This window comes from Parasteatoda tepidariorum, chromosome 7, assembly GCF_043381705.1.
Source record: "Parasteatoda tepidariorum isolate YZ-2023 chromosome 7, CAS_Ptep_4.0, whole genome shotgun sequence".
NCBI lineage: Eukaryota > Metazoa > Arthropoda > Arachnida > Araneae > Theridiidae > Parasteatoda > Parasteatoda tepidariorum.
In genome coordinates, this window is record NC_092210.1 from 30,937,376 (window position 1) to 30,960,914 (window position 23,539).

Sequence of the window (23,539 nt, forward strand, 5' to 3'; positions counted from 1 at the left end):
ATATATATATATATATACAGCAGGATATAGATAAAGCACACTTTTATGTCAATTCCGTAACTAAGAGATTTTCTGCACTAATTAATTAGAATATTTAATGTGAGGTCCTCGTACCATTAGGTTTGAGTCTTAGTACAAACGAATCCGATCCTTACATCGAGAGTTATTCGTTTAAAGGTTTGAAACATTTTATAACTGATATGGTTAAGAAACTATGAATATAAAATTATATGAGTTCGTAGCCATTTACAACTAACAAGCGTTCAAAATCTTCAAATAAAATTTAACTATTAGTCCTAAGTTATGTATGATTTTTTGTTAGGTTATAAACTTACGGGTTAAGTTTGGTTGAGTTATGTTTTATTAAGTAAACCATGGTATGTTTCTTGATTAGTTTATCTAAAGTCAACATCACTTGTGAGAAATGAGTACTAGTTTTTTTGTGTTAGCCAACTCCGTAAAACTGCCATCTATTAGTGAATGTGGGTTTGTATTCAAATTATCCTAGGACAAGCATGACGTTGATACATGTGTACATACAATCTTTATTATTAATATTTGAAACAGTTCAATGGATGGAATTTTGTAATTCCGTGCAGAGGGACAAATGAATTAGCGATAGATTCTTTAAAAAAAAACATAGGAGATTAGTTACCTCTATATGATTTATTATTTTCTGTCATATATCTAGCTGTGGGTAAAACTCAAGCAGAAAGTTGTAGTTCCGAAGTCATTGCAACACGAGGACGAGAATGCATTGAAAGTTTTCTCGAAATGCCTATTAATGAACGATCAGAAGCCGAAGCATGCCAGTAAGTTCTCTTTCTCATCTATTCTTATAAAAATAAAGAGAGTCATTCAAAATATAAAGAGAGTCATTTTCACTTCTCAGCCGAAATGCCTGAGTAGGCGTTAGGGAACTGGCCTTGTATCAGAAAGGTTCTGGGTTTGAATCCCGGGAAAGACATTGATGTTTTTTCCTTCTCTTTTCTATCTGTCCTTACTGTGGGAAGCAACGTTGGCCTACCTAATATGGGGCCCTTGAAAGAGTTGCCAACAAATCTACCCTTAGATGCCTGCATAACCTAGGTCATTCTGCAGGTGGACATTGGAGGAAAAAAATTTCACTTCTCATAAGAGAAATCAAACATAATTACCAGAGAATGACTTTTTGTAGGAGAAACAATAATCTACCAGACTTCTAGCCCTTGTCATACAGGATTTGTCATACAGGTAACTTGCTGTTGACAAATCTACATATGCTGTTTCTTTAATTTACGAACCTTTTTCGAAAATCAAATTTACCACGGCCAATAAAAAAAACATAATTAACTGAAAAGATTTAGAATCAAGTTTCTTCTTTTTGAAAAAAGGACGAGACTTCTATAACTTGTCATACAATTTGATGACTTTTTGTGCTTTTGCTTACAGTTGGGTAACTTGCTGTTGACAAATCGACACATGCTGATTCTTTATTTTTCGAAAATTAAATTTACCAAGATCAATAAAATGAAAAGAAACATATTTGCCTGAAAAGATTTATTGCAAAAGATAAAGTAATATTTTCGCTTCTTCTCAACATAAGGACCAACGAGTCACAGTTGACTGTTAGTCTTCGTATCTAGGAAAATGATGAAAGGTTAGGATGCAAAAACGGGAACAAAAAGGGCAACTTCGGGTAAAAAAATGGGTGTATTGCTTCGTGGTAATGCTCGGCAGCATAAAACAAATCCCACATCCATATCCCTCCACTCTATAACCCAGATCTTTCTCTTCTTGACTTCTATATGTACTTAAATAGAAAGAAATTTTTGCCAACGCATCAGTTTCCTACAGACGATGACGTGTCGTGACATGCTAGATCCATTCCAAGGAGGAACTCTAATACAGCGGACTTTAAAAACTGAGTGCGCCGATTACAATATTATAAACAAAAACATGTCAGACATGAAATTAAATTTCAAATCCATATTTTAAATTTCGAAAACTGATTCCCGGAAAACATTGTTTTTAGGTTTTTATTTAATGTAAGAATAATGTATTAAAATAGAATCCGCGGAAGAGAAGGTGGGATGAGAAGGGACACAAGAATAGTCGGGGAGGATGACGCTTGTGTAGAAAGCCGTAAGAAGGAGTGTAGTCACACATGAAAACTATTAACAAAATGTAGTTTTCAATTTGGTGATAGTACGAATTTTTTTTTCTATTAAAAATAAACTCTAGTGATACGAAGGCGTGAAATTTTAAAACCTACGATAGGAACATTACTTTTTAATCCCTGTTTTATTGAGAAACCCTATTAAAATTGAGTTATCTCGTTGTATATTGATTTAAAAAAAATAATAAATGAAAAATTTTTTAATGATATAGCTCAAAAAGTAATTCCAGACAATGTTTCCTATTAATATTGAAATTGTTATGAAATTATTTGAATTCATTTAAAAAAAAACAGAAATAGAAACGAATTAAATACTTATTTTTTATTAAAAAATATGACTTCTAAAATTAATTAAAGAAAAATTGAATCAAGAAAGTAGTTTTCATCAGTGACATAGTGACACTTAAGAACATATTGAAACACTCAGTAATCAGTCGATTTCATATGGAAAAAAATTTATATTTATTTTTAAAACTTGAAGATTTAGAAAAAAAGCGAATTGAGTATAAAAATATTTTAATTTTTTAATTATTTATTTATTTATTATTATTTTAGAATAGCGAGGACAACTAAAAACTGTTTGAGAACACTCGCTGAAGATTGTCTAGACGAGAGTGATAGAACTCATCTAGACGCTGCAATTCAGGAAATCGATGCCTTAACCGAAAATTGCCGAGAAACAGGTATAGTATTAATGACTGCACAGGAGTACTGTTTGAATGATGACTTCACGTGTTCAATTGCCAAATATATATATTAATACTAGGAAGCACCACCTCTACTCGCTAATGCTCGTTCATCCCTAGAAATGCTTTCGCAGTTCTTTCCAGGAATGCTTTGCTTGGTCATTGGATACATCACTTTCTTCCAGCTTTGTATACTTTTTTGATGACTTAAGTTTAAAAAAAAACAGTTCATATTTTTTTTCCTTACATAATACTAAATGCATATTAAAAATAGTAAAAAATTATTAAAAAATAGTCGTGGAGAAATTATCTTTGGATAAACGAATTTTTTCAACTCTGTGCAAAAGTTTTTTTAAATTAGTTAAAAAAGTTCTCGAAATATGATGAAATACGAAAAAAGTAGAATTAGCATATACTTCCGCTGTCCTGACTAAATTATTAGTACCATATTTCCCTGATTGAGACTACCTCTTATACTTCGAGGGTCTGGAATCTGAATCTATTGAAAATAAGGTATGTTTATTCAGAGAAAGTACGTTTTTGAGTCAGAATTCGTTTCTTAAAATATCGTCTGTTGTAAGGTCCTCCCGTCGAACTATTAAAATGAAGTCCTAGCACGCGAAAATCCGATCTCTTAGCCAAAAGTTATTCAATGTGGTCAGCCTTTTTTTGCGTACTGTACATACATACGTAATGTTTCTTATATTTAAATAAAATTCACAATAGTTTTAAATAAATGCATGTTCAATGTTATCATAATTTGAATAGTGTGATATTACTAACAAATGCATTTTTAGTTGTAGTTAAAATGAGGGTTAGAATCTTATTATCGTTAAAAAAAAAAACAATTTTCATAGTTTTCCTCTTTTTTGACATGAAGAGCCTGGTTAATTTTTAGAAGTTTTCATTGAAGAGAAGTTTGTCTTACTGTTTGTCTTCCGAGTCGAGTTCAAAATTACGTAAAAGGAATAAGAATTATGAAGGTGGTGCAGACAGGAATGCGATTAAAGTTCATCCACTCATGTTACCAATTTATTGTACAAAGCTAAAATTAAATAATTGTATATTGCGACAAAAACATTACGTCTCTTTATAAATATGTAAAAATCGTAGAAAAATAAAACATGGACAAGGAACTGAAATTCTCTGCCAATTACAAAATCTCCAATACTTTTACATAGTAATTTGCAATTATTAACATTGCAACAAAAATCTATGATACCTATTACAGAGAGAATGTCTTTAAAAAATCTTAGCGTTGGAAGATATTGTTTTTCTCATCATGTAACTCAAATGCAGTATAATTGCAATAAAACAAAAAATGCCCAGCATGAAAGCGAGTTTACTTCAAAGCTAAAATCGAAAGTTAATATTATTTGCTCTAAAAAGGCATCCATGTGTGAAAAATCATCCCTCGTTTATTACTTATGATATTTTACTCATGATGATTTAAGTTTTTCTTTTCTGTAATTGTAAACTCGCTTAATCGTTTTATTTCATTTATAGACTTTAAGTCCCAAATATATATCTTATTGTTTCCAAAGAACTATTGAGCGTGAAAAAAAAACTCTGGAAACGGATTTTTTTAGTGATTTTGAATACAATATAAGCATAATTAATGTAAAAGACAATGTGAAAGGAAATGAAAGAGATGCTAGAGATGCTAGATTCACAGAATTTCGAAAATCAACGACACAATTTCATTGATACTTTTCACTTCAGTCTTCCTTTTATATTTTTCTCACATAAGCATAAAAATTATATTGACTGCGAATAGCAATTTAATTTTTTTAAAAATCTGTATCAATCAGTATATATCGCTCATGGGCTGCAATATCAGCAGAACTCAAAAAATCATGTTTTGACATAAGCCGGTTTAAAGTTTTCATTGCGAAGGGAAAATGCATATGAAATGCTTTAGTTTGCTTAAACGAAGATTATCTTCAAGTTGAATTATGAGTTGTGCTGGATTGCTGCTGAAAAGAATGCGTATTTTCATATTTATACTTGTTCTTAGTCGAAAACGCGTGTTTCTTTAGTTGTGCCACAATTACGCTACTGGAAAACAAGAGCAATCGCACCCCCTCTGCCTTAATGACATACGTCAACAACAACAACACAATCATGTGGACTGAAAAGCAAAGCGTAGAGAATGCGGAACCTCCTAGTAAATTAACTACAGAATTGACACAACAGTCTGTGACTGGTGGGTCATGGAGGTTAAGTCTGCAAAGTATCGTAACCAGTTGATGGTTGTGATAACGTGGTTAGAATTGTGAGCAAACCCCCTTTATTTCTCAGACAAACTGATACCCATTTGTTTTTTAAGCCGCCATAAGGAAACGAGCTCCATTCCTTCACTATATATTAAGAAAAAGCCTCCAAGTGCATTAAAAAAAGTTTTATATTTATGCTGTGGTTTCAATAATTATTTCAGAAACAAATGAGATTGATGATGAGACAAATGATGTTTGTGTACAGGACAATAAAGATTACATACTGGGTTGCCTTAGAGAAAATCAAATGAGGGCATTGTCACACTTTTCTCGTCAAAGAAATCCAAATGAAAATGATGTCAAGTGCACGTAAGTATACACTATACACGTATTTGAAAATTCGTTTGCTTGTTAGAGATAAAAGGGTTATTTCTCTAGAAAACTATTACTTTAAGTACAGTTAAGATTATATACCAATAATTAACAACTTCATACTCAATTTGTCAAAATATGAATATTTTGAAGATATTGGTAAGTAAAATGTATAGAACTTAATTTACATCGCACTAAAACTGCACAATGGGTTGTTAGCGAGGGCCTGGAAAATCTACCCAGAGGAACAATCCTGGCCGAGGTAACCTGTCCTGACAAAGCTATCACAACCTTGGAGGTCCTTAGAGTAGATGGCGCCCTGACCAGCATCCAAAGTCGATCACTTTACTGTAGAACTATTTAACGAGAACCGATGTCACATATTCTCTGTCCTCTCCTAGGCTTATCATACTAGTCATCAACCCGCTCACTGACGGACACCATTAATGCTTGACTTCGGTAATCACCCGGAAACCTTGTCATACAATTAGATCACTATGGGACAAAGATATTGTTTAATGGTTTGAAATTTATACAGCTAGGTACGACCAGATAGATACATGTAAGAATTGTGTATATATTTAGTACCAATTAAAGACACCAATTTACATAATACCAATAATACCTATTACTAAATTCAATGAAGCATCACTGGTGTTGGTAATAATAAAGATATTGGTTTTCCTATACACTGTTAGAAATTTCTGGGAAATAATGGTTAAATAACAAATTATTGAATGGTTATTTTGCCATATTTAATAAAAACAGTTAAATAACCATAAATAAAATGGTAATCAAACTGTTGAGTATGAGAAAAACTGTTTATTAACTGCTTTCACCTAATACGGTTAAACAACCAGAATTTTATCGCGCCAACTGGAACCACCTAATGAAGTTACTTAGTTCTTTGCAAATGCGTACATATCATAGGCGAACGGGCTTATCTGTCAATCTCATGACTGGCAGAACTGCAGTTCCAGTCCTACTATTGACACCACAATATTTCCTCAATTCCCTTCAACGCGTAAAGAATTTCCAGTTTCTGGCACTCTCCACAACGAAACCCTACGAACATCCGAGCTCCTATGACTAGTTAAATAATTTTTTTCCTACGTATTTGAAAAATGTTAGTTGTAAATGGTTAAAAAACTGTATAGTTTTGTATTAATTGTTTTATAAGCATAGTTTTTGTAAATGTTTTCAAAACATAAAAGAAGAAAAATTTCTTTACCGTAAACTTTACGGGTAATAGGATGGACAGAGAGTTGCCAATTATTTTAAAATAATTTTAGTAAGAATTTTAGTAAGAAAATTTTAACAGTGTATGGATAAAGTATCTTCTCTGTATTAATTTAGCTCTTTGGGACAAAATTATTTTTATTTAAATTTTTCAAGTTTGGATGTGGAATCATCATCTACTTAAATGGACGAGACACACACACAACTCATTTGATTTATTTTTATTTAGTTAAAAAATTAAAACGTGTAAAGGGGAAAAAATATATGTTTATGAAAAAAGTGCTCATAACTCCACAAATAAAAGCATTTACTTTTCAAATATACTTCAGTATTTTGCATGTTATGAATATTAATTTCCTAACTCATCAGTAAATCTGTTGTGCGCCTACAGTCAATTACTGCGTTTGAAGTATTTATTCTTATAATGATATATATATATGAGGGTTAGAATCTNGTTATTACATATATATATATATATATATATATATAGGAACATATTTCAAAAGACTTTTCATTAATCTATATAGGGTATACAACTGGATTTCTGATTGTGTGATTGAGCGAGTAATCGAAAAATGTGGTGCTGGCGCAGGTGATGAAATGCGAGAAGAGTTGAACAATCCTCCAACAGAAATAAAAGAAGCTTGTCTTGCTGTAAATCGACCTCTACAACTTTGAGATCTCCGATTTTAAAATGTTCTTTCTGTAGGAAATAGGGACTCGAAGTTAGATTTTTTTGGGTTAATATATGTTATTTTTCTATTGTATCTCTCTTATGTATGAAAAACAGTATCTATTTGTGCCAAACAAACTTAAATGTATAATAAATTTCTAAAACATTAAAAAAATAGTTGCCCATCGTTTTCATTTTTTGCACATCGTTTATAATAAAATATTTCAAAAGCTTTGTTGAGCTGTTTTTATCACTACACTTAAAATAATTTCACAGTTAAAGTATCAGCTATAAATTTTAAGAAATAAACACTTACAGCAAAGAGATAAAAAAAATAGATTCCTTGAATGTACTGATAAATACTGATAATTACTAATAGATACATGAGGCAAAATAGAAATAAAAAATACCCGAGAACCAATAAACTTTTCATCGCACCTAATACCATTTAATCGTAAAGTATCGAAATTAAATGGTATTGGAAACTAATACAGACACAGAAAAAGGAAAAGGTAGGCGAGAAAAAGTCGAAAAGTTCTGCGTAGCACCATGGAGCAGTGAAATGTGATTAAAAGATTAACCACTTGAAGGGCAATATTTTTTAAAGCTTGTAATAGGCTCATTACAGCTAGGTCAAATTCTCTTAAAACTCAAACCAATCATTCTCTTATCGCTTTTTTCCGAAACTGAGGTGGTTAAAATATCAAGCTTACAGACTGCTACAAGGAAGAATACAGGTGTTTCATGCCCAGATTAAAGAATCTCAGCAATTACAAGTCAAATATTCAAAAGACTATTGTTACTGTATTTGAGAAAATACTAATGAAAAAAAAATATTATACAGGTGGTTATCAAAATAATGGAAATACCCTAGATTTTGAAGGCTTGGGAATTGCTGTTCTGCCGTAAATGTTCTCTTTATGAAGGTATCTCCTAACTGTAATTGTTGACACTGGAGAATCCAGATGCTGATTGAGCTCTGTGGTCACTGTGGCTGCGGTTGTTTTCTTTTTAGACATTACAATCCGCTTCAATACCCGTCGGTCTCTTTCACTCAGCTTCTCCTTCCGTTCACTATTTTGCTTTGTTAAACTTGTCTTTCCGAGCTGTGTGTATGCTGTAATGAATTTAGACACCGTACCTCTAGAAACGCCTAAAAGCTGGGATGTTTCGGTCAGTGTTGCTCCAACTAGTCGGGCTCCTACAATTTGGCCTCTCTGAAAATCTGTGAGGTCTGACATTTTACGCTTCTGACAAAAAATCAAAACGTAGGTAACTCCGCTAAAGCGCTCTCATACCACCTAATATATGTACTTTTTATATTAAAAAAAAACTGGTAGCTAAGATTATATTTTAATGCTTATGAAGCGAATTCTTAAATGTCCCTTTTATTCACAAGTGTTTCCATTATTTTGATAATCACCTGTATAAATATAATTCTTTTTTTTAGACACTTTCAAACGCACATCATTTTTTCAGTTTTTAATATTTATCAAACGGCTTTAACAGAATAAGTTCCGTAAAAACACGTGTTGGGGTTTGCCTGGTCGACTGGTTTCGCTGTTCCGCCAAATTATCTCTAGCGTGGCGGTAGCAGGTTCGCCTCTCGGTGCCACCATAAAGTCATCTTTGTGGTGTGCATCTCATTTGTGCAATCTGTTTTTCACCTCGACACGGGCTTATAAGCTGCACTTAACGCAGAAGCATGCATATAGCAGTAAAAAAAAATAAATAAACGTGCAAAATAAATAAATAAATAAAATGAAATATGCTAATTAATTTAAAAAGAATAAATTAAATTAAATAATAAAATTAAATTAAATAATAAAATTAAATTAAATAATAAAATAAAATTAAATAATAAAATTAAATTAAATACAACATATCTGTCATGCTCACTTACAATGAAAAAACAGTGAGCTCACAATGTCTATTGCAAACAACATTTTTTTGACTGAAATTCGTTAGCCTAGTTAAATATTTAAAATTTTAAGACTGAAGGGGGAAACATTGTTTACTGATGCTTCCTATAATTTTTTTTAATGTTAGAACAAGAACTAGTTATTATAATTTATAATCGAAAAATTTTACTTTTTTGTAATGCTTTGAAAATATTCATTTGGAAAAATGACTGAAAGTAATCAAAACCAAATTAACGGTAATTACAACTTAGATACTTTTTAAAAGGCAGAAAAAGATCGGAATGTAACGGAAAAGGTATTAGCTTATTCAAAAAATCTCCATGATAATGAATTAATCTCAATTCGGGGTCCAGGTGTTTCCTTGTTATCTGGGTTAGGTTCAAAATTACAAGGCTATGGTGAATTGAACAGAGCACTGATAGCCGCAAATCAATTTTGGGTAAATTAAAAAAAATCATGTAATTATAATTCTTATAATTTAACTAAAAATGCTTACGTTATTATTCTATTTATTTATTTATTATTGTAATATCGTGAAGCTGATGTTGCATGAATATCTTTAGAAAATGATTTAGAACTATCTATTATCAGTTAATTTGGTAATAATTATAAGTTAATTTTAATTTGGTCAGCAGTATTTATCAGAAATTTCGAATCTAAAATAGTTCCTTGAAGTCATAACTATTTAGGTTTAATGATTATTAGAGACATTTCTATATTATCTTACAATAAAGATGGCAAATATAATTTTAAATTTCGAACTATCCCTTAGAAGAATGTCTCAAAGGAATGTATCTGCTTCAACCTAATCCAAGTAAAAGTTAAATATATATCACTTTGTAAATTCTTAAAACCTACAGTTAAGCTTTGAAGAAGGTTTAAAATAGTTTTTTAATTCGAAGGAGTTGATCAAGAGAAAGAATTAGAAGAAACAGGTGAAAAAAGGAGAAGAAATTTCAGATTTTATTAACCATATGGTCAGTAAAAAGTCAATTTTATTCATTTCAGCTTTACTGAAAATTTTACTGCACTGTTTTTCTCTGACAGGGTAGAAAAAGAGAAAAATAGAATAAATTAGCTTGCTATCAGTTTTATAGAGGAAAAAAAACAAGACTTATAAAGCATACTTTTGTATTGCGCGTTAATTAAAGATAATAATGAGGTATGTCACTGTTTCAAAAATTAATCGCAGACAAAATAAAAAGGCATTGCTAATGCTCGGGCAATTCCATGGCTTAAATTATGTGCAAAACAGGAACTCCGTGTTTCTTTCTCTCTTTTATTTTATATTTTTTTCTTAAATAAATATTTATTTTCTAAAATTATTTACAGTCAAGTTTTTTAAACTATCCAGTATAATATTACCGTGTGCACATGCATTTTCTGGCCCATCCTTGGTAACTAACAAATCAAACTCACTTCAGTAAAGTAGTAAGAACGCACTTTAAAACAAACCTCTAGTTACGACCAATTTGCGCTTTTGTTTTCATATTTTGCAATCTGGCAATCTTGTTACGAAAACATTTTAAATCATTCTTGAAAAATTTCCCGTTTATGTAAGTTCATTTGATTTCACTACTCGCTTTATTGATTACGTTTTATGTTTTATTCTGTTTTTTCTTTATATTTTATTTCTGTTTTTACGTGTTAATTCTACTTATTGTGTTCTATTTTAATTTATGTAAAAAATTTTTTAGTGCTCCTCAAACTATTGTATTGATATATTTTGCTTCGGCTATATTGATACAATATTAGAAAATACTCTTTTTGCGGATATAATCGTGTGGGCTGATGAAAACATTATATCTTTTTCTTCCGGATCTTTTTTTTTTAATTTATCCTTTTTTTTCGGATTTCTTCAGTATTAATATTTTTTTCGCCCAGTTTTTTGTTATTTTTATTTTTATTATTATTTTTCTTTTTCCCCTTTTTTCACATGTCTGTAATTTTCCTTGTTTTATCTTCATTTTGAACTCATTTTAGGAGTTCTATTTACTTGCAGCTTATATATATATACATATATGAATNAGATTTCTGGCATGGAATGCAGTGTCTAGACCACATATTACAATCTCTATTCAAATTAGGCCAAATAAATCTATTACTAATCAATTTATTAGTTGCTTTTATTCCAGGGTGTGATAAGTTATGAATATTATCAAATATTTGTTTACGAAATTGTTATATATATATATATATAAGTTCAAAATGTAGAATAAAACAAAGAAAAATTATCGATATATGAAAAGAAAAAAAAAGGGGGGGGAAATAATAAGTAAAAAAATAACAAACAATTAAAAAAAGGATTAAATTTTATTTAAAAAACCGGAAAAAAGGATATAATCTTTTCTTCCGCCCACACGTTTATATCCGCAAAACAGAGTGCTTTCTGATATTGTATTAATAAAGCCAAAGCAAAATATATTAATACAATAGTGTGAGGAGCACTCAAAAAATTTTTCATAAGAATTACTACAAATAAATTAGAATACAAAAAGGAAAAATAAGTAAAAATAACATGTAAAAACAGAAAATGAAATAAAAGAAAAAGAAAAAAACAGTATAAACTATAAAGCGAGTAACGAAATCAGATCAACTTACATGGACGGGAATTTTTCAAGATTGATTTAAAAATGTTTTCGCAGTAAGATTGCCAGATTACAAAATATGAAAACAAAAGCGCAAATTGAGTGTAACAAGAGGGTTTTAAAGTGTCGTTCTTACTGCACTGCTGAAGTGATTTGTTATTCTGCGCATTGATTTGTTACTTAGCAAGGATGGGCCCGAAATGGATGTGCACAAGGTAATATTATACTGGATAATTTTAAAAATTGACCATAAAAAGTTATAGAAAATTGATGTTTATTTAAGAAAAAATAGAAAATGAAAACATTAATTGCCTGTTGGGCAAATAATTTTAGCCACGGATTTGCACAGATTAGCACATGGAAAAATTATAAAAATTATCAAAGAAATACATTTTAATAGATAATTTTAACACGGATTTGCCCGAAATGGATTTGCACATGGAAAATGGATTTGCACATGGAAAAATTAACAAAGAAAAAAATTTTAGTAGATAATTTTTGCCCCGGATTTGCCCGAAATGGATTTGCACATGAAAAAATTGTATAGATTAACAAAGGAAATTATTTAGTAAAAGAATTTTTAGTAAATAATTTTAACCACGGATTTGCTCGAAATGGATCTGCACATGTAAAAATTATACAAATTAACAAAGAAATTATTTATTAAATAATTTTGACAATGGATTTCCCCGATATGGATTTGCACATGAGAAAATTATAAAATTGACAAAACAAAAAAAATGTTTAGTAAATATATCTACAAAAATATACGATTAATTCAATGATTTTATATAAAATTTTATTACTTTAGTTGGATATCCATTGTAATTTATCAAATTTGGAATCAAATTATCAATTTGTTTTTTGGATAAATAAATATTACTACACATTCTTTTAATTCTGTTCATTTCATTAAAAGTGGTATTTAAATAGATGCTCCTAGAAACATTAGAATTCCAAAGTTTATTAATATTAAAATTAAAATCATTTCTTTTATCGTATACATCAACAAAGCAGATATTTTCAACTTTTATAATACCCAAGTCCAAAAAATTGAAATTAATGTTATCATCATGATTACGAAGTAAGATTAATTCCTCAGGGTATATATCACTCAATAAAATAGTAAAATCCTGGAAATTAAAGATAATTAAGTCATCAATACATCTAAAAACAAATTTAATACTAACAGTATAATTTTTTTCATAATAATGCAAAAATAAGTTAGCTAAGAGAGATGAATAATTAGATCCTTGTGGTATTCCATTAATTTGAAGAAAAATATCCATTCCATTGTAAAGATAATTACTAAAAAGACAAAAATTAATCAGAATTTCCCAATAATCAAAATCGCAACAAAGGATATTTTTAAAATCTTAGTCATAATTCAAAAGGACATCTTTTAGTTTAGAAAGGGGAAAGCTATTGAAAAGATCCTGGAAATCAAAAATCGCAATAGAATTAATCTTATTATGTTTAACGAAATCTAAAATCGGTTGATTATTAGTGATAATCCAGGAGAAACCTTCTTTAGTAATATTGTTAATAATCTTATTTAAGTAGATAGAGAAATTGGTGCCAGGTTTAGTTAAATAAGTATTAGACCCACATGTGATAGTTCTAAATTTAACTGGAATTTTATAAAATTTAGGACTGATAATTAAGTAAGGAAATTGTATATTGCTAATTTTTATTTTTAATCTCTTGTAAAAAGTTAAAAATTTTTTTAATATCAATTTTATTATTGAAATTACTAAGTTCAAAAGTTTTACTATTTTTTAACTCCATATTTAAAAGTTCAGCATAGAATTTTTTACAGAATATAGCATAATTATTGTTAGCTTTGTCTATGGGAGTAATTACAAAATTTTTTTGAAGTTGCATAATTGATTGAACAATCTTAGAAAAATTTGTTGAATTGTTATTCTTATTTAGATTATCCTTATTATTGAAAATAAAGTTTTTAAAGTAATACTAAACTCCCCATTTCCACTCTGTTAGCATACCTAAAGGTAAAGAGAATCTATTTGATATCTTTAAACAAAAACTATTGAGATCTTTAAGAAAGTATTTTAGAATTTCATTGATTGAATTACCATATATCAATATCGAAATTTATTATAATTTTAAATGATTTTTTTAGAGTCTTTTTTTTCACTTAGTTATTTCTTCACGTTTCATTTTGTTTTGTTGTGCAGAAACTATAAAGCTTTAAAATTTCACATAATGATGGAGTCTAGAAAGATGCATAAGGTGTAAAACGGAATAGAAAATTTAAAATTCGATAACTTGTTCGAGATTTATTAACTGCTAAACAAGCTTGTGGAAAATAAATGCTAAATGAGTTGATCTGCTGCGCTCTTTAAATGCAACTACGGAATTAAAATTTATTATTTCTCAAATCCAGCAATGTTTTATTGGTTACGATTAACATATTAGCAGAATGTACTAACATAATACTGCAATAATATTTTTGCTCTTAGTTGAAAACATTGACTTTAAAAAATAAAATAAAGAGTGACGAACAATTAAGAAAAAATATATAATTGTTGGTTACATTAAATATTTACTTTGAAATTGATAGCTTTTAAACTATAATACAAATTTAATCTAGATGAAATAATATCATAATTTCAAATAATCGTAGATTTGTTTCATATAATTGCAACTTATTTTTTTCTGCTACAACTTATACAGCTTTCAAAAGCTACAGTGACACTAACAAATGTTTAGTGAATAAGAAACCGGAAAAATGCATGGAACTCATATATCTTCATATAATTATAACTTCTTATTATTTTTCTGCTACAACTTATACAACTTTCAAATATTTAGTTTTCTAAAACAGAAATAAATTAATCTATATTATTGTCACTCTAGAGTAACACTAACGGATTTTTAATGAATAAGAAACAAAAAAAAAAAGCAGATTGAATTCATATATCTTGATATTATTATTACTTATTATTGTTTTTCTGCTACAACTTTAAAAAATTGAGATTTCTTACATTAATATAAATTAATTTATATTAATTTCACTCTAGATCGTCACTAACGAATGTTTGGTGAATAAGAAACCGGGAAAAAATACATTGAACTCGCATATCTTCAAGAAACATAGATAATTATTTCACGCAATTCGAATTTCAAAAAAAATAATAGCAATTTGTAGATTAAATTTAAATATGAACAATTATGGGTGCAGGTATTAATTAGAAAATGAATAAAATACTTTACTTTATAGGAAGTAGAAAAAAAGAAATAACGACAATTTTAATTAGTCAAACAAATCAGATAAATCTCAAGGATTAGCTAACTTATAATTTAATTAAGGAAGCCTGTTTCCGATGTGATCAAGTGGCCCTAATGACTCTTTGATAATGAAATAGCTTCCTGTTTCAAAAAAAAGAATTTAAATAGAAAACATTCTACAAAGTATTTATGTGATAAGTAGTTTTTGCTTAACTACCATATTAGAGCTACCAAAATTCCACGCTATGTATTCAAAGTTTATATTCCTGTTTCTTCTAATTGGTAAGAAACTTTTGAGCAATTTCTTTACATAAATTTTAATTATATTATATGAAAAAATTAATATCTTATTTTAGGTAAATTATCTCCAGTTTCATATTTAAGACAATTCTGTATGTTTTAGTATTTTCAAACATTGCTTTCGTTCATGCAAGCATTTGAAATGCGCAATCAATTCTACACAATTTGTTGTTATTCTTCAAACACTAAAACAAAATTACAGAAAGAAAAATTCTTAAACAATTTAAAACTTAACTTGAATTAAAATATTAAATTGATTAAAATATTGAATTAAAAATTGAATTAAAATATTAAATTGATTTAAGCTTATCTAAAATTGATTCAGGTTGTGGACAGCCTATTCCTTTGGGTCTTTTTTAAGGAATTTTTAAAAAACATTAAAAATTGTTGGAATAGCATCGAGTCTTAATTTATTGTTACTATATTTTCCATTTATTTCTGGTTGAGATTCTTCAAAATGAACCTGCAAAAATATTTAGAATAATATATTTTTATTTACATTCTTAAATCAAATCACTTTAAGAAAAATTTTGAGTTTACAATTTTTAAACAAACTCCCATGAAATTTTCCAACACCAAAACTAATTATTTCAGCAACTTAATACAAGACTTTCAAAGAAAAAATATATAAAAGATTGCTTATTAAATAGATTTTTTATGATAAATGTAAACAAATCTTTTGAACTTCAGGCGATATATTACCACAAATAACTAAAAAGCAAGCTTGAATGAGCCAGGATTACTTGATCTTAGTGAAATAAAATGGAATACAATAAACATATGAACTTTTGAACTATTTTAATGTAAGGGTGAAAAAATAACTGGAAATCAAACTTAATAAACGAAGAATCAAACATTAATAAATAAATTTTACAAGAACTAGAAAGAATTTTGACAACAATCAGAAATTAAGATATTCTCCATAATTTTAAAGTTCACTCATCATTTTTAATAATATTTTATATTCTATAAAAGTACATAACGACATAATTAGGAAAACTAATATCATTTTAAAAGTGTTATGAATCATTGTAGATATATTAGCATATGATTTGCAGCATAAATAATTCCGTATATTCATGATTCCGAGCATAATAATTCTCTTAATAGTAACTCCGTATTATTTTCCCCAAATAGGTGTAAGACGTACTGAGTAGCTTCCTTATCACTTTCTATCGACAAAAATGGCATTAGCAACTTTTATTACTTTAAATTCTAGAAAAGTGATTAAGCCATGTTAATAGTTTCTTTGGTAAACCAATTTGACNTATATATATATATATATATATGTGTGTGTGTGTGTGTGTGTGTTTGGAGTTTGGAGCTGTTGTTACAGTATTATAGTGTAATAGCTTTGAACATTACGTCATTCACCATCTTGTAATATTAAGAGAAATTGCATCATCCTCTTGACATTGAGAGGCGTCACCCAGTCCCTACGGGAAGTCCCGATGGGAAACTCCCGAATTTAATTAACTCTCACTTTATACCATAGAACAATCTAATTCTTAGTCACATGCATTCCGGAGACCACTGCGCGAAGGCAGCTCTCACGAGTCATGTCAATAACGTTAACTGTTATATCCTTCCATCCTTTTATTTCTATTAAATTGTTATGTTGTTAAATTATCGTCGGTATTTATTCCTATGCTGCGCTATCTCCCACACACACACACACACACTAATATATATATATATATATATATATCAAGAAAAAGCACACTTTTATGTTTGTTCCATAACCTAAAGAGATTTTTTGCACTAATTAATCAGAATATTTAATGTGAGGCCCTCGTACCATTAGGATTGAGTCTTAGTACAAAAGAATCCGATTCTTAAATCGAAAGTTATTTATTTAAAGGTTTCAAACATTTTGTCACTGATATGGTTAAAAAACTACGAATATAAAATTATACGGCTTCGTAACCATTTACAACTAACAAGCGTTCAAAAGCTTCAAATAAAATTTAACTAGCGTTCTATTTAAAATTTAACAAGGGTTCAAATAAAATTTGACTGGGCATTAGTCTTAAGTTATTCATGACTTTTTGTTAGTTTATAGACTTACGGTTAAGTTTGGTTGAGTTATGTTCTCTTAAGTAAACCATGGTATGTTTCTTGATTAGTTCATCTAAAGTCTACATTACTTGTGAGAAATGGGAGATTCTAGTTTTATTGTGTTAGCCAGCTCCGTAAAACTGCCATCTATTAGTGAATGAGAGTTTGCATTCAAATTATCCTAGGACAAGATATTGGTACATGTGTTGAAATAATAGAAGAAATATTGGGGTGTTAGCATAAAATGAAAAAGTTCAAATGAACAACCACAATAAGAGTGCGTAGACAAATCCGGACATTTAGTAGAAATTGTGGGAAAGGCTAATCAGCTTTGACATTAAAGCTAACGATTCTCTCCAGAATTAAATACACTGTGAAAATTAGTATATTTTAGTACCAAAAAAGGGGGTCAACTACTTAATGAAAAGTTTAGTGAAATATCAAAGATAATTCTTAATGCAGTCGAAGATGTATAACAAACCAGAAATATAATTCTGGAAATGAAAACAAAATCTACGGTCTTGAAAACATTCGTTTGGTTATCTTTCCGTTCTCATGGTAACGATTTACATAATATTCTGGTTTTCAAAATTATAGATCTTATTACCACGCATTTAGTAAAAAATACAAAATGGGAAAGCAAATTCAACCGAATAAATGGTTTTTGTAACATTCTCTAAAGTATCATGATGAAATTACCAAATATTAGTTATTATACATTTACCAAATTTTATACATATAAGTAAATATAAAATTATAAGTAAACCACAATTTATTGATAATTTTACTAAAATCATCACTAAAGCATTGAGGTAAAAATTATCAATTCCTTTATTGTTCCCATAGAGTCAGAAATACGGTAAAATTTACCTTATTCTCGTATTATTTACCATACCTTTTTCCTCAGTGTAGAAAGTAGTTGCCACTCTTTTGGGTGTTCATTTTAAACCAAAATTTTGTAATGACAAGATATAAATAAGATATCAGTAAAATTATTTATACTGTATAAATTATAGTTTACGGTATAAATAAGAGTAAGAACAATAATACGGTATAAATAAGAGTTACGATATAAAGTGGAGGAAGAACAATTTAGGATGCATACTTTCAACAATTTTTCAAATAAAGCTGGTTTGTGACTCATCTTCATACTCAGCGCCTAGAGAACATTAAAATAAAATAGCATTAGGCCAAATGGGAAAGAAGTGTAGAGAATTAAATATTGTTAAGTTATTTAGTATAACTAACATATATAAGCAAATTTACTTTTGCCTGACAACTTGTATATATTTATTACACAATTAAGGCATGCGAGCCTTTTCTTTAAAAGAGAACTTTAGTTTCTGTGGTTATTCAGCAATGTACAACACGATTACGATCTTGTTTATTTCGAACGATTACGAAATTTTTTTCTCGACATTGACAATCAATTAATTATTAAGGGATGTCGAGAACTTTCCATTATTTAAAATGTCATTTTTAAAAATGTATATGCCCTTTGATTATCATGCTTAAAGGAAGTATTAATGGAATTATTGAAAAATCAATCAAATTCATTTTCTTTTATTTAGAATAAAAAATGCTAAATTATTCTCTTTTCCTCTACAGTACAATTGCTTCTGGAAACCTTTAAAACTTAGGCCAACCTTATTTTGATCTAAAATTGTTATTACAATAAATATGTTCCAATTTTTACATTATTTTTATATCATTTTCATCAAAAACTTTTCATTAAAAAGGCATTTTAAAAAACATATTTTCATGATGTTTTCATCAAATAGTGGTGATCAAATGTTTCAGTCCGGCTGTTATCTGTGGAATTGAAATTTCATGCCTTGCCTTAAAGTGTATATGAGCGCTTGATATAATGTTAAATTGAAGTAAAATTTTTATTTTCTAAGTTTTTTTATTCGAAAAGGTATTACAACTTGTTTTTAGAGTTTCGAGAATAATACCTTTCTATTTTATCTAAAATGTTATTCTAACTATCGACTATTAAAAGTTTTAACTTTATAGTAATGAATAATTAAACAGAAACTTAGCTGTCAGTTGCGCTGGGATAACTTTTTACCTATTCAACATAAATGTTAAAATCAGCAAATTCAAGTATTAATTAAGTAATAGTTACTTCAAATAAAGTAAATACTAACAGCTTCCTTTCTCAATTTTCCGAATTTCGAGTCAGTTTTGAAAACCAATTTCGATCATAGAATAGAAAATTATAATCTTTATTATTACTTCATTTGAAACAGCTAAATGGATGGAATTTTGTAATTCCGAGACGATGGAAAAATGAATTAGCGTTCTATTCTGAAAAGAAACATAGGAGTTTTGTTACCTCCATATGATTTATTATTTTCTATCATTTATCTAGCTGTGGGTAAAATTCAAGCAGAAAGGTGTAGTTCCGTAGTCATTAAAACACGAGAACAAGAATGCCTTCGCAGTATGCTCGAACGGCTTATAGATGAACCATCAGATGCCGAAGTATGCCAGTAAGTTCTCTTTCTCATACCTACACAATTCTTATAAAAGTGACGAAAGTCATTTTCAATTCTCATAAGAGAAACCAAACATAATTTCCAGAGAAAGACTTTTTGTTAGAGAAACAATAATCTACCAGACTTCTAGCCCTTGTCATACAGCTTGTCATACAGGATTTGTCATACAGGTAACTTGCTGTTGAAAAATCTACATATGCTGTTTCTTTAAATTACGAAAGTTTTTCGAAAATTAAATTTACCACATTTAATGAAAAAAACATAATTAACTGAAAACATTTAGAATCAAGTTTCTTCTCTTTGAAAAAATGACGAGATTTCTATAACTTGTCATACAATTTGATGACTTTTTGTGCTTTTGCTTACAGTTGGGTAACTTGCTGTTGACAAATCGACACAAGCTGATTCTTTATTTTTCGAGAATTAAAATTACCACCTACAATAAAAAGAAACGAAACATAATTGCCTTAAAAGATTTATCGCAAAATATGCAGTAATACTTTCTCTTTTTCTCAAGATAAAAACCAACGAAATACTAGCATTTGTCATACTGTAAAATTAGTCTTCAGCTTATTAGATGTCAGCTGGGAATGGAACCAATGAGTCAAAGTTGACTGTTAGTCTTCTTCTCTAAGAAAATAATGACAGGTTAAGAAATTCATGAGATTTAAAAACGGGAACAAAAAGGGCAACTTCGGGTACAAAAATAGGTGTATTGCTTCGAGATGCTCAGCAGCATAAAACAAATCCCACATCCATAATCATCCATTTTATACCCCTGATCATGCTCTTATGTACTTGATGTATGTACTTCTATATGTACTTGAATGGAAAGAAATTTTTGCCAAGGCATTAGTTTCTTACAGACAAAGACGTGTCGTGACATGCTAGATCCATTCCAATGTGGACTTCTATGATAGCGGACTTTAAAAACTAATTTTACGGTATAGTAGTTTTAATATGTCGATGATTACTTTGTTGAGAACAAAAATAGTGCTATATTTCTGTAACAAATATTTTCAGGCAGTTACATTTTATTTCTTTCTATGGGTCTTGGTAAATTTATTATCAGAAAAATCTTAATAAAGCAAAGCATCTGTGTGCGTCGATTTGCAAGCAAAAATATTTCAGACATGAAACTAAATTTCAAATTTATATTTTACGCTTCGAAAACTGATTATCGGAAAACATTGTTTTTTTGTTTTTATTTAATGTAAGAATAAAATATATAAAAGAAATAGAATATGCAGAAGAGAAGGTCGGAAAAGAGTGGACACAAGAATAGTTGGGGGGTGGGGACATGATGCTTGAGCAGAGAGTCGTAAGAAAGAGTGTAGTCACATTTGAAAAGTGTTCAAAAAAATTAGTCCTCAATTTAGTGATCGTGCATATTCTTTATTCTGTTAAAAAAACTCTAGTGATTCAAAGGCAAAAAATTTTAAAATCCTATGCTAGAAATATTACTTTCTACTTTTTGTTACATTGAGAAGCGCTATTAAAATTGAGTTATCTCGTTGTATATTAATTAAAAAAGAAAAAAAGAATAAAATAATTTTTTTTAATCATATTGCTCAAACCGTAATCCCAAAAAATGAAATTGCTTTAAAATTATTTGAATTAAATTATAAAGACGGAAATAGAAACCAATTAAAGACATTTTTTATTAAAAAATATGACTTCCAAAATTAATTATAGAAAAATTGAACCAATAAAGTAGTTTTTATCTGAAGCATAGTGACAATTAAGGTCATATTGAGACACCCAGTAATCAATCGATTTCATCTGGAAAAAAATTTATATTTGTTTTTAAAACTTGAAGATTTAGAAAAAAATTGGAATTTAGAAGGAAAATATTCAAATTATTTATTTATTTATTATTTTTAGAATAGCGAGGACTACTGAAAACTGTTTGAGATCACTCGCTGATGATTGTCTAGATGAGAGTGAATTAGATCTATTAGACGGCTCATTTCGTGTAGCAAACGCCATAAGGGAAAATTGCCGAGAAACAGGTATGGTGTTCATGACTGTACATGAGAAAAGTATGTGTCTCATAGATGAGAAAAACATGTGTCTCATCAGAAAAATACGTGTAGTTTGAAAGATGACTTCATGTGACTTCATGTTTGAAAGATGACTTCTACGAGGCTCCACCCGTGCACGCTAACGCTCGTTCGCCCCCAGAACTGCTTTCGTAGTTCATTTCGAATTGCTTTGCTCGGTTAATTGGATAAATTTTTTTCATCCAGCTTTGCACACTTTTTTGAAGACTTAAGTTTAGAAAAAATAGTTCATAAAACTTTTTTCTCCACAAAACTCTAAATATGTATTAAAAATAATTATTGAAAATTAGTCATGCAAGAAATTACTTTTGGATAAGCGAATTTTTTTATTGTGGGCAAAAAAATGTTTCAATTCATTAAAAAAGTTCTCGAAATATGGTGAATTAAGAAAAAATAAAAATTAGCATTAACGGGTCAAACATTTGACCACTCTTCTGACCGAATTTATAGAACCTTATTTCCAGAATGCGGCTACCTTTTATACTTTGCCAGTTATGAAAAGAAAGTATGTTTTTGAGTCTGAATTCGTTTCTCAAAATATTTATTAGCATACTTGAGGCCCCCCCCTAGAACCATTAAGAATGAGTCCTAGAACGGGAAGATCCGATCATTAGCTCAAAAGTTATACAGGATGGTTAATTTTTTCTGGTACATTGTACTGTAAAAATATTTTTACATTTTAATTTGTATTTATTAATATTGAGAACAGAAATCTATTGTACCTATTACGGAGAGAATGCTTTTATTATACTGTTGGTAAAAATCTTAGCATTGGAAGATTTTCATGTTTTTGTTATCATATAACTCAAATGCCGTGTGATTGCAATAAAACAAAAAATACCCAGCATGAAAACGAATTTATTTTAAAACTTAAAAAAGTTTATTTTATTTGCTCTGAAAAGAAATCCCATGTGTGAGGAATCCCCCCTCATTAATTGTTTTTCTGGTCTTCATTAAAAAACCTTAATCATCTCGGCAGCACTGATTTTTCCTGTAATAATTTATGGCATCAGTCCTGTAATAGTTCCCTTTTTTTTATATTATCTTAAAAAAAATACTTCATTAGAAACTTCATTCACTCTACAAAGAAAACTGATCTTGTGTGATATTTTACACACGATTAGTTAAGTTTTTCTTTTCAGTATGTGTAAGATTTTTAAACTTACTGAATCGCTTTGTTTCATCTGTAGACTTTAGGTCCCAAATTTATAGCCTTATTGTTCCTAAAGAATTATTGAACGTGAAAATAGTAATCTAGAAGCAGATTTTTTAGTGACTTTGAATACAATATAAGCGTTAATGCAAAAGGCAATGTGAAGGGAAAATAAAGAGATATTCACAGTATGTAGAAAATCAATCACACAATTTAATTGATACTTTACATTTCAGTCTTCTTTATATTTTTGTCACATAAGCATAAAAATCATATTGACTGGGAATAGCAATTTAATTTTTTTTAAAAAATCAGCATATTATATATATATATATATATATATATATATATATATATA

General features: G+C 29.0%; 2 protein-coding genes across 2 annotated transcripts in view; both read left to right on the forward strand.

Moving 5' to 3' along the window:
- LOC107457075 (uncharacterized) overlaps window positions 1-7,579 on the forward strand; it is a 12,407-nt gene extending 4,828 nt beyond the window's left edge. The window contains exons 2-5 of the mRNA XM_016075134.3: window positions 692-812; window positions 2,714-2,841; window positions 5,282-5,429; window positions 7,199-7,579. Coding sequence (XP_015930620.1) covers window positions 692-812; window positions 2,714-2,841; window positions 5,282-5,429; window positions 7,199-7,349 — 548 coding nt within the window. The 3' untranslated portion in view covers window positions 7,350-7,579. The remainder of the gene's footprint in view (window positions 1-691; window positions 813-2,713; window positions 2,842-5,281; window positions 5,430-7,198) is intronic.
- Window positions 7,580-15,228: 7,649 nt separating this feature from the next.
- The window catches only part of LOC139426005 (uncharacterized), a gene marked incomplete in the record, with an annotated part of 12,756 nt that continues 4,445 nt past the window's right edge, over window positions 15,229-23,539 (forward strand). The window contains 3 exon segments of the mRNA XM_071183241.1: window positions 15,229-15,388; window positions 19,839-19,959; window positions 21,850-21,908. Of these exon segments, the coding sequence (XP_071039342.1) occupies window positions 15,352-15,388; window positions 19,839-19,959; window positions 21,850-21,908 (217 nt within the window).